Below are 13,272 nucleotides of genomic sequence, written 5' to 3' on the forward strand. Positions count from 1 at the left end.
AGAATGTACCATTTTATCTCTAATGTTCTATGTTACTATGAGCGGGTATTACTTTTATAAAGACCACCTCTTGGAGCTATGAGGAAAACAGAAACAAATCAGAATGAGACTCTGCCCTCATCAAACTTACACTCTGCTAGGAAACATTAAGTGGTTAAATAAGCAATTACCATGCAAAGTAAAGTATGGTTAAGTGTGGTTTTAAAGAATCCATAGTAAAAAATGTATCTTTTTAAAATATATTATTGCAAAACTAGCCTAAATTAAAAAAAGTTGTATAATTTTAATTATCCACATGTAGAGGCAGGGTTGGCTATAGTTGAAATAAATTTGGCATTATTTACCCTTTGGTGGCACCTTGGTTTCCTATTGTTGCTGTTATAGATTACCACAAACTTAGTGGCTTCAAGCAACACAAATTTATCATTTTACAGTTCTGGAGCCAGAATTTAACACAAGTCTTATGGAGCTAAAATCAAGGTGTTAACAGGACTAAGTTCTCCACAGAGGTTCTAAGGGGAAATCCGTTCTTTGTCTTTTCAAAATTTTAGAGGCTACCCACATTCCTTGGTTCAAGGCCCCCTGCCAGCAAGGACATCATTCTAGCCTCTGCTTTTGACATCTGACTTTCTTGGTTACGCTGGGCCCAAGATTATTGGATGAATAATCTCTCCATCTCAAGAATTTTTTTTTCTAACGTGTTAGTTTCTGCTGTATAACAAAGTGAATCAGCTATACATATACATACATCCCCATATCCCCTCCCTCTTGTGTCTCCCTCCCACCCTCACTATCCCACCCCTCTAGGTGGTCACAAAGCATGGAGCTGATCTCCCTGTGCCATGCAGCTGCTTCCCACTAGCTAGCTATTTTACATTTGGTAGTGTATATATGTCCATGCCACTCTCTCACTTTGTCACAGCTTACCCTTCCCCCTCTCTGCGTCCTCAAGTCCATTCTCTACGTCTGCGTCTTTATTCCTGTCCTGCCCCTAAGTTTGTCAGAACCTTTTCTTTAAAATTTTTTAAAGACTCCATATATATGTGTTAGCATACAGTATTTGTTTTTCTCTTTCTGACTTACTTCACTCTGTATAATAGACTCTAGGTCCATCCACCTCACTATAAATAATTCAATTTCGTTTCTTTTTATGGCTGAGTAATAATCCATTGTATATATACACATCTTCTTTATCCATTCATCTGTCGATGGACACTTAGGTTGCTTCCATGTCCTGGCTATTGTAAATAGTGCTACAATGAACAATGTGGTACATGACTGTTTTTGAATTATGGTTTTCTCAGGGTATATGTCCAGTAGTGGGATTGCTGGGTCATAGTTCTATTTTTAGTTTTGTAAGGAACCTCCATACTGTTCTCCATAGTAGCTGTATCAATTTACATTCCCACCAACAGTGCAGGATGGTTCCCTTTCCTCCACACCCTCTCCAGCATTTATTGTTTGCATCTCAAGAATCTTAATCACATCTGTAAAGTTCCCTTTGCCACATTAGGTAACAGATTCCAGGCATCAGGACCTGGACATTTTAGGTGTTGGGTTGGAGGGGGAGGGTGTTATTCTACCCTACCCAGGTGCCTTCTCATTCCCTTTGGGTAATTCCACCCTACTTTTCCTTCATGCTACCTCCTGGTTTTCAAAGACCTCACTCAGTACTGCAGTGGTACTCTACCACAAGTACAAAGTGATCTTATGTTCTGGGCCTTTCCAAGCTTTCTCCTTGTCCTCAACAGAACTTAATGGTCCTCACTCTAAGAAGTATAGCCTACTATTTTTAAACATTGTAACTTTATTTTGGTAAGAACACTTAACATGAGATCTACCCTCTTAACAAATTTTTAACCATATGATACTTTACCGTTGACTACAGGTACAATGTTGTACAGTAGATCTCCAGAGCTTATTCACCTCGCTTAACTAAAAGTGATGCCCGCTGATTAGTAGCTGCCCATTTCCCTTTTCTTCTAGCCCCTGGCAAGTACCTTTCTGTTCTTGGATTCTATGAATTTGACTATTTTAATACGTCATACAAGTAGAAACATTCAGTATTTGCCTTTCTGTGACTGGATTATTTCACTTAAGTTTCTCAAGATTAGTACAGCCTACTATTACCTTCATTTTACAAATGAGCAATCTGAAGCACAGGGAGACTGTGTAATTTATTCAAGACAACACTAACATTCAAACACAGGTAGTCTAGTTCTGCATGAGAGCAGACAGCTGGCAATTGAGTAAGTGGTCAATATACAGGAAGACTGTAGTATACTTGTTTTTTTGGTTTTGTTTTTTTGTTTGTTTTTGTTTTGCGGTACGCAGGCCTCTCACTGTTGTGGCCTCTCCCGTTGCGGAGCACAGGCTCCAGACGCGCAGGCTCAGTGGCCATGGCTCACGGGCCCAGCCGCTCCGCGGCATGTGGGATCTTCCCGGACCGGGGCACGAAACCATGTCCCGTGCATCGGCAGGCGGACTTTCAACGACTGCGCCACCAGGGAAGCCCTGTAGTATACTTGTTTATTATTGCCTCCCTCCATTAGGCTGTGAGCTCCTTATGGGCAGAAACTTTCTATAGGCTGACGAATATCTTATTCATCTATTCTACACATACTAAATACCTCAACTGATTCAACTTTTCAACAAATGCCTATTATAAAAAACAAAACAAAACCAAAAATAGTCTTTGCCCCAATTCTTTTAGTTTACAGTAGATGGTAAGAAGGTTATTCAGACAAGCAAATTTTGCTAATATATTACCTAAAGAAAATTAACTGAGGAATTAAATTATCCTAAGTCAACTGAAATGCAGATTTCTCCTTAAGGTCTTTAAGAAATCTGTTTATCAGTGAAACTTACATAGTGATAATGGACTATTTTAGGGCAACCTTCAAGTCTGCCTACAAGTCCTGTCCATGCCAAGAAGGAAGAAGTCAACAACAATAAAAACCCTACAGGTCAAGAAGAATATATTAAATATATGTAAAAACAATGGAGTCTCAGTGCTGTTCCTGGGGTTGTAAGATACATTATCTAAAAAGATGATGAGGTATTCATACTAATATAAAATCAAAGAGTCATAGACCCTTAGAGGGCCAAAAGATCTTACAGATTTTAAAGAAACTGAGGCCTCATTCACAGCATTTATTCCTAAAAGCAGATCTTTCAATAGGAAGAGAAAGGGGCTCTGTTGTAACAACTGACCATTTTAAGTTAAAAATATTATTACTTTCTTTAATGTCACTGAGTCAGTTTCCAAACTATGAAAGTGAAGCACATATGATAAACAGTTAAAGAATCAGGCAAATGATGACTGTGAAATCAGAACCTGAAAAATACAATTTAACTTTCTTAATATTCAAAGCAGAAAAAAAATCCACTGTTATAAACAGAGTTTGGTTTACCAAAAACAAAAGCCTGAACATTGAAATGTCAGAGTTTAAGTTAGTAGATCTACCTTGAGGAGTGATTATAAATTATATTAGTTTCCCATTGACTAATTAATAAAATGATCTATTCGTCCCTTAAAAGTACTACAGGGTATAGAATATTCATCTTCTAAATCAAAGTCAATAAAAAATTAAGAGTTTGGGATTAACATATATACATAACTATAAATAAAACAGATAATCAACAAGGACCTACTGTATAGCACAGAGAACTCTACTTAATATTCTGTAACAGCCTAAATGGGAAAACAGTCTGAAAAAGAATAAATATATATATATGTATAACTGGATCACTTTGTTGTACACCTGAAACAAACATAACATTGTAAATCAACTATACGGCAATATAAAATAAAAATTTTTTTAAAATAGATAAAAGCAAAACTTGCTAAAAAGAAAAAAGTACTACAGGGGTACAGAATATTCATCTTTTAAATCAAAGTCAATAAAAAATAGTTTTTGAGAAATTAATGTGTTAGAAAGCCTAAGTAAAAACAACTGCTTTAAAATCCAGCTTGAAAATTTCACATGAGAAAAAGTGGTCAAAATATAAAATTGACAAACCTTAGATCCATTTTGCATTTGAAAGAACTAGCCAGTATTCTAACTGATTTGTGGTGCTTTTTGTAAGCAATCAAATTGAAGTGTGTCTTAGAAAGTCATTATTAAAGACAGAGGAAAATGAAAACATATTTTTTAACTCACATTTTAAAGTGTGACATAGAAATAGAGACAAAGAGGATGTTATTGTTAAAAGTAGAAATAGATAAAATGGATGACATTTAGCACCCTATCCTCTGTAGTTACCTTCTACAGGCAATTTTTAAAAAAATCTATTTCCTTGATAATTTTTCTTGCCACTTATTTGAAGTTATAATACTGCATATAGAAAAATGTTCTATCCGTCATAATATCTTGAATTTACAGGTTAAAATTTATAATTTTATGCTTATAGGAAACATCATTCTTATTTGGGGATAAATTTTGTTTCAAATTATTTTCGTTAGAAGTATTTACAATAATATTACAGCTTTCTAGAGATCTACATCTGGAAAAAGACAATTAGGCGTAACGTAGTAAAAAGTTACTTTTCAAATAAAATACAAAAAGTAATCAATTTTGTTATGTTTCACCTTATGGTTGCTATGTCATATATGCCTGGGTCTAGATATGACATAATTATATTTAGAATTCCACAAATAATTTCAATAACTTTACACAGAAAATTATGCTTTTCCTAAAAAAAATCCCTTGTTTTAATCTCCTTTTAATTAAATAAATTATTTTAAAGGTGAAAGCTGAATCATTTTTCTTTCTTTCTTCAAAGGGTTTCATTTATTCTAAAGCCATATCATAGACATAACGGACATTTACCACAGAAAGTATGAAATCTAGATTATGTATTTTACTGGATATTACCTATCCAGTTTTACAAAATGTTTAGATACTGTTTGGCTTAAAAACATGAAGCTGTTCCAAACTGATGACTTTTAAATCTAATTAATCTTGAATATAAAATTATTAAGTGACTTTCTGGAAAAAAACTTTGAAGTTACACATTTACATACTTTTTTGATCTAGCTTTTATAACTTCTCATGTTGTAAAGTCATTTGCCTGCTTTTAGCACCCTCTGCAGGTGAACCAATATTATACATAACATATGTCATTAAAAAGCAGTAAAATAGAACCTTTGTGGAAAGGGTGCAATGAAGGTGATTAAATTGTGAAGAAATAAAATAAACAAATTATACTTTCTTAGTTCTGGTCAGGCAAGAAAATTCTGTTTGTAAGTTAATTATCTAATTTACTAAAACAACAACAAAAAACTGTGTGTGTGTATGTGCGCGTAGTTCAAAGATAAAATGTTACTATTCATTGTAACCATACTACTGACATACAGGAAAAACTAAAATGCAATACTAAAAAAGAAGTTACAATCTGTAGATCATACCAAGAATATTCAAATGAGAAATTATTTGAAAATAAAATGAAGCTGTCAACTTACCATCCCTGTTGGACAGCAGACACACCAGGCCAGTAAGGCACGTGTCAGTGACTTCTGAGATGTTGGTGGCACATCTGCCTATAGTTTGAATAGTGGCTGCTGCAAACTGCTTATCCTGGCTTTTCACATAGGTCTAAAAAATTATCTCAGTTAGTTCATACATTGGCACTATCAAGTGAACAAAAAAATCCCTAATATATTAAGCTCTGTCAGAATATAAGAATTCTAGAATACATAATCTTCTCATCTAAAGGCATAACAAGAGGTCCAACTCCTGAATTAATTTAGTTCTGCTTTTTCACTTAAAGAATGTGGCTACAGAAGAGGCACATTTTCAAGCCAGGTTCATTCACCTGTGGCTACAGTGGCTTGTGACTCCAGAAGAGATAGTGGGGAGCAGTCACCCAAGGACAGCAATTAGTTTAAGTGCAAGGCTGAAAGAGATGATGAGAAGCCTCTCTTTGGAGGTTTCAGTTCATTTAACCAGCAGCATCTGTGAATCTATGAAAAAAGGGTTGCTTTTTCAGAGCTACTAAAGCTAAAAATTGGGAGAAGAGGAGGAAAAGGATCAATATGCTACTGATAAACATTTTGTACTTTCAAAATGGTATCTGAATGTTAGTAAACTGCAATAGCTACAATGAGTAGCATTTCAATAAAGACTTTATAAATACTTGATTTGCAACAAAATAAAACACCACACTTTTGAAAGAGATTTTCTTGAAAAGAATGCTTTAAAAATACACTGTAAACCATATATTTATATAAACTTAAAAAGAAATTAATCACTTATTTATTACAGACCTAAAGAATTTCACTTTGGTTATAACTTTCCTAATTTAAAAACTAAGCTTTTATTGTATACAGAAACAAATTTATTTTTAATAAATATGCATATTTATATACATTATATATAAATGGAATTTAAAATCCCATTTTCAATTGAAATTTAAAAAAATGACTCCCAACCTCAAATGACAAGTACCTAATGTAGAATTAACACCACGTTCATCTAACATGCAAAACAGGATATGCATTTAAATGGTGCCTAAATGGCAAATGGAGGAGAAAATCCAAGAATATCTAAAAGACACACGAATTTAGTGAAAATGGTACCAAAACACGATTAAATGCTGAGGAAATAAATTAAACAAATTAAACTCTCTTAGTTCCATGTAGGAAAGATCAACTGTATTTAAAACCATTTCCCAGTTGATTACCTAATTTCCTCAGTTACAAAAAACTGAGTCTTTAGAAAATTTCTCTATTTTCTCAAAAAGTTATGAATAAACTGTACACATCTATGAACATAACCCATAAACACAGAAATAAGGTAAAATATAGACAGTGATAAAAAAGGATACATGAAGAAAGAATATATTAAAAAGTCTCACTAAACAGTGGACCTTACTAAACATCCTGATATTAAATGAAATGACTAGATCACCAATATCCTGAAACAGGTAAATAATGCCATAAAATTACCTGACATTCCTTCCCTAAAACCCCAGTAACCCTGACATAAGCAGAAAACAGACAGCAAAAGGACACCCAAACAGATTACACATGATAAGAGGAAAAGCAAAAACTGCAAACACAAAGACAAAAACTTTAAAACAAAGTCAAATTTAAGCAATGTTCTATACCACAGATTATTAGATAAGAACTTGAGATACTATATTTTCTGGTATGTGAATATAAGATAAGCAGATATCCTAATTTTACAAGGAGTTTTTCTAGAAAAATATATAGCATGAAAGTATAGTAATTCAGTTACAAAATTATAAAGCATGAATATGTTATAATATTCTACTACTCCTGTTAAAAGTGTAAGATCATACAGTTAAAAAGAAATACAATGTCTATATGGCTAAAAAGAAATTTAATGCAGGCATACAGAATGACTATGGCAACAAAATCAGTTAAATCTATAAAAGCCGGGAGTTGACAAAAATTCTGTGATTAGTGTGTAGCATGTGGTATACTTTTGCTAAGAAAACTGCTGATGAGATGTAAAACCCGTAATACTGATATGAGGTTTTCTATTACCGTGCTCCACCACTAAGTCTCCAGAGCTAACCCTTTCATCATAAAGGGCATAAGATCCATGAAGTAACTTTTTAGTATTTTGGGGTGATGTGTAGCTGGGAAGCATCTCATCCATCAGCACACATGATTTAAAAAATACAGCAAAACAAAACATTAACAACAATTTAAAAACTCATGATGAGGCCAATTTTAAACCAATTTTTTGGAGCTATACATGAAGCTAAGAAGACAATGTCTAAAATAGTAGTAGGCCAATCAAATAGGGACAACCATGTAAGAAGTGAAGCCATTTTCATGAGAGTAGAGCATGGACTACTGATGATGACAGCACAAAAAGATAGAATCCTTACAGTGACTTATTTTCAAACAAGGAGTTATAAACCAGTCTCTCAAATTCTATGATATGAAAACATGAAAGGGACTACCATTTCATTTCCCTTAAATTTTAGATTTGTAGTTAATGTTTATTCTTGAAAATTTATAAATTTATTAGCTGTCAATCTTGCCCCAAATCACTGTTTTATTTATACAATTACACATATCTAAATTGAGAAAGATATATATCTTACTTTAAACTGAACAGATGCTTTAGAAGTTATTGTATAATTAGCACTGTACACAAACCTGAAATTCTCGAAGAAGAGTTGATATGTTGGCTTCATTTGCCAAGTTTGTCAAAATTTCAAGCTATGATAGAAAAAAGAGAAAGTAAACAGGTTAAAACACAAATAAAAAGGATGAATTTAATAAAGGTTATGCATTTAATAGAAAGGTAATTTCTGTTTTTAAAAAAAGTTACACTATTACAAATGGGAGGCATTATACCCTTCAGGTGAACTTTGTCTCCCTACACCTACAAACAGAACAATTATATAGTGCCTAAAAGTAATTACAAAAAAGAGAACCATACGTCTTCCTTAGTTGTTTGTCCCAACTTTATAATTTATATCTAATTAACCTAAACAACTTAAGGTACTTTTATTTCTTTTTCTTTTAATTAAATAAAGTTAGAAAACGACTTGCCCTCCGTGTAATACCTCTATATTCCAGATACCAATTATTCCCTTATTTAGTTTTTCTTCATCCTACCATCTCAAATATTTAGACAGTTTAATTCTCTCTTCCAGATTTATAGTTACAAGAAATATGCAATTAAAAGCTCATCTCCAATAGGCTTGCTAAAAATTTTCAGTTTCTACTCATAAAAAAATATTCAATTAATCTGAAGGAAAGCTTCAAAAAGGAAAAAAGGAACAGAAACAGATGGGACAAACAAAACACAAGATGTAGACATAAACACACTCATATCAATAATTACATTAAAAGTAAATGGTCTAATGCTCCAACTAAAAGGCACAGATTGTAGCTGTTCTTTATATATTCCAGAGAGTAGTCAATTTTCAGATATATATACTGGAAATATTTTCTCCTAGATTATGAACTGACTTTTCATTTTATTTTGATGAGAACATTTTAATTTTTTGTACAATTTTAAAAAACAATCTCTAATGTACAGAAAAGGTAAAAACCAGTTTTTATCTGAACCATTTGAGTCCAGAGTCATCAAAATGATACCACATCATCTCCAAACACATCTGTACATATTTTCTACAAACAAGGACACTGTCTTACAGACCACAATACAACCAAGGAAATCAGGAAATTAACACTGATACATCACATCTATGCAATAATAACTTACATTTAAATTTCACTAATTATCTCAACAATGTATAAAAGAAGACTCCAGATCCATACCATACATTGTATTTAGTTGTCTCTTTAGTCTCCTTCAGTCTGAAAGTTTCTCAACCTTTCTTTTGACCTTCACGAAGTGGACACTTTTGATGATTATGAACCAATTATTTTGTAAATTTATCCTTCAATTTGGGTGTGTCTTAGTTTTTCGTTTTTTGTTTTTTTGTGATTAAACTCAGTTTCCATGTGAAGAACCAATCATTCCAATATTTACTGAATAGTCTACTAATGAATAGTCCTCACTGGTTTACAATGTCTCCTCTGTTATATGGTACATTTTGATAGGCAGAGATCTGTTTCCAGGCTTCATTTTCTATTCCACTTATTTTTCTATCTAAATATCACACTGTTTTAATCATTATAACTTTATACCCATAACTATATTCTATACTGTAGTTATCATTCCCTGAACACAACACTCTTTCATAATCCCTTGTGTTAGCATAAAATGTGCCTTTCTCCTATACCCAATGCTACAACCCCCCAATCAACTTACCTACCAACAACAAAAAAATTGACGAAATCATGTTATTCTTTTTAGATCCAATCAAACATCATCTTTTCCACCAGTCTTTTCTAAATATCCCAGAGAATTGGCCCCATCTTTCTCTTTTTCCACAACACTCAATTCAAACCTCTTTATCACTTAAAACACATAGTGCTGAAATTATCTGTTTCCATGTCTGTCTCCTTCACATACTGTGAGTTATTCAAGGTATAGGTAGCATGTCTTAACTTTGTATTATTAGAATGTAGCACAGTAATTAGTATAAAATAATGTAGTTTAAAAAGCATAAAGAAAATCCCTCAATGTCTATTTTAAAAAAAAACCACAGGTCTCCATTTTACAGATGCTAAACCAAAAGTTACAGCAATAGCATCAAAGTAAACATGCATTAGAGTATCTGAAAAATAAGAGCATGCATACCTTCAGTATCTTGATCATAGTTGGATCGGTTGACCTAACATAAAAACTCTTCAGATAAGGTTCAAACATACCCTAGATTACAAAAATAAATATATAAATACATTTAAGGTACAATGTATTCATTTCTCTCTTGAATTTTGTGTTCACAATGTACATACCTTTCTTTGAATTGACATAGTTGCTATATTCTGTAGGACAATATACTGCACCTCCCTAGAAATTAAAGGAGAATTTTCACTGGGTATATTCTCCAATGAAATATCTTTAAGTAAACAGTACATTAAAGAAAGAAAAATCAGCAATAAGACTCATACTGAGTGGAACTCTTAAATATAATATTGAAAAGTTATTAATAAATCTTAGATATTTATGCCTTCTTTTAAAAATACATTTTCCCTATAAACTATTAAATTAGATTTGATTCATCACGAGGAAGAGTTAAAACAAGTTTTATAATACTGTATTCCTAAGCTATAGAGTCAATACAGTAGCTGCTCTGAACACGTGCAAAGAAAGTATTCTTAGGGCTAATGGAACAAACATGACCACAGTGTTAATACAAACTCTTGATTGGAAGGCTCACCATGTGACTCAATTCTGCCCAGAGTGAAAGATATTTTTTAAAAAACCATGTTATTTTACATCCAATTATCTAAGAAATGAACATGGAACTGAATCTGGTATAATGCTTCATGTGAAAGATGCATTCCAGATCCTTCTTTGAACCAGCAATGGAAAACAAAAATTATTGAGCTGTTAAAAGGGAAAGAACGACTACGTATAAAGACAAAGGAAATAGTATCTTACTAAAGAATGGCAAAAGCCAAACTAGGGCTAAAGTTGTGGCACTAAGTTTGAGTATGGATGAAAATAAATATTTATCTTTCTCCTCCCAACTCCAATAGCATAAGTGCTCAATGGAAAAATTTTTTTAAATTTAAAATAACTAATTACTGCAAAATATCCAGGGTAAGATAAATAGCTTGAACAATAGTATTCTTAAATACAGAAAACAAAACAAATGGCAAAATCTTTTTAAACACTGAAAGTATATGCCACAGGAACTCAAAGTTTTCTGAATTGTTGACCTGAACTGCAGAATTATAGAGAGGCAAAATTAAAGAGAAAAGTATTCTGCTATCTATCTATCTACCTACCTACCTACTACCTACCTACCTGTCTCCAGGAAATGAAAAGAGTATGCATTTCTTTAAAATAAGTAGCTATTAAGAACATAGCTCTTTTCTTAAATAGAACAAACTATAGTAATTAAATATTGTAACTTTACAGGGAGCAGTAATTCTGTCATAAACTACATAATTCAGCATATGTATTGCTTTATATAAAGTCATGTATAATTACACTAAGTCAATCTGATAATACATTTAATATAGTTTTTCAGTGATTCCAGACTTAATAGAACTCCCAAACATTATTACTGTCACACCTAGAAATATCAAACACTAATACTAGGCTACTGGTAACAGTATATACTATATGCCAAAAAAATATTTTCAACTTCTTTGGGCTTGAGGTTAAAAAAACCTTTAATATTTAGCATTAACTTTGAGATCAGTAATCTAAAGGCTTTTATAATAATCCCCTTAAGTATGAAATCTCATTGATAAAATACAGAGCTGCATGTTAAATGCCTAAGAGACACATTTTATTTGTTCAAACATTACTTTTAAAGTAATACAAAAGAAAACACATAAAAAATCATGTCCTACCTATTGCTACGAAGTAAACGCACTAGTGATTTAGAAATAATGCCAGCTTCCGATTTTGGTGCTATGTGCCAATACAGCTGAGCAACTGCCATAACCACCTAAAAAGTAAAGCAGAGAACAATAAGAACTATAACAGTTTCATACTACAGTTTCAAAGTATATTCTTACATATTATTCTCTTTAACTCCTACAAAATTGCTGTGAAATAAGATGAATATGTTGTTACCCTATGCAGCAGGTTGAATAGTGTTCCCCTAAGAGTATCTACCCTCAGAATGTGACTTTATTTGGAAATAAAGTCTTTGCAGATATTATTGAGGCAATGACCAAGGTGAGATCATACTTGATTGGGGGGCCCTAAATCCAATGTGAGTGTCCTTATCAGAGACAGAAAAGGACACACAGAGAAGAGGCAGTATGAAGATGGAGGCAGAGACTGCACTGAGGCATGTAAGTCAAGTAATGCCAAAGATTGCTGGCAACCACCAGAAGCTAATTTCTCCCTAGAGCCTCCAGGAGGAACCAATCCTGTCGACAACTTGAGTTTTAGACTTCTGGCCTCCTGAAATGTGAGAGAATACATTTCTATTGTTTTAATCCACTCAGTTTTTGGTAATTTGTTACGGCAGCCCTAGGAAGCCAATAAATCCTCAGAAAAGAAAATGAATGTTAAACAAACTACCCAAAGTCTGACAGCCAATACGGCAAGGCTCAACACACACTCCAAATGCCATACTCTTCCTAGTGCTGCTGCTGCTCCGAGACGGAATGAAACCAGACACTTAAAGATAACAGCAGTAAGTAGGTTAAAATTTTTAAAACCAAAAAAGGTCAGTATATTTAAGTTTTAATTAAGGGGACTCTATTAAAACAATTCCTCTAAAACAGCAGCATTTGAAATGATCTTGCTTTTCAAAATGCAGAACCTTAAAAATAGTCTTCGGTTCAAAGCTATTATAGGGGTAATCAGAATTTCTCTGTCATAAAATATAAGAGTACTATGTTTCCCCTACATGTCTCTACACTTAGATCCAGAGATCAAAAGTCCAGACCTCCCACTTGCTGAAAGTATCCAGTTCAGCGTGTGGCAACTGCAGATAGAGAGCTACAGAAATTAATCATCTTACCACCTTTGGTTAGGAAGATATATTAATACTACTTTACTTCTGCTTGAACTATAAAGTTCTAATAAAATATGGCAGGAGTTTTACATATGCCTAAAGAGTATATAGTACCTGAGGGTGCTCGAAACAAAAAGAGTTTCTTCTAAAACTAAGAAACATTTTAAAAAAATAGAGTTACAGGATCCTCAAGTTACTGCTGTATGGTATTTTTGTGTACAT

At 33.0% G+C, this 13,272-nt stretch overlaps 1 protein-coding gene across 6 annotated transcripts in view; it reads right to left on the minus strand.

Annotated features, from left to right (window-relative positions):
* AP3B1 (adaptor related protein complex 3 subunit beta 1) overlaps positions 1 to 13,272 on the minus strand; it is a 276,078-nt gene that overhangs the window by 142,298 nt on the left and 120,508 nt on the right. For all 6 annotated transcript variants that reach the window (XR_009539505.1, XR_009539506.1, XM_060143161.1 and 3 more), the window contains exons 9-13: positions 11,930 to 12,027; positions 10,358 to 10,412; positions 10,200 to 10,271; positions 8,138 to 8,200; positions 5,465 to 5,597 (exon numbers count right to left, since the gene is read on the minus strand). Coding sequence is in view for 4 of the 6 variants with exons in the window: in XM_060143161.1 (XP_059999144.1) it covers positions 5,465 to 5,597; positions 8,138 to 8,200; positions 10,200 to 10,271; positions 10,358 to 10,412; positions 11,930 to 12,027 (421 nt within the window). In the remaining 2 variants the exon portion in view is untranslated. The remainder of the gene's footprint in view (positions 1 to 5,464; positions 5,598 to 8,137; positions 8,201 to 10,199; positions 10,272 to 10,357; positions 10,413 to 11,929; positions 12,028 to 13,272) is intronic.

This window comes from Lagenorhynchus albirostris, chromosome 3 (assembly GCF_949774975.1).
Source record: "Lagenorhynchus albirostris chromosome 3, mLagAlb1.1, whole genome shotgun sequence".
Lineage (NCBI taxonomy): Eukaryota > Metazoa > Chordata > Mammalia > Artiodactyla > Delphinidae > Lagenorhynchus > Lagenorhynchus albirostris.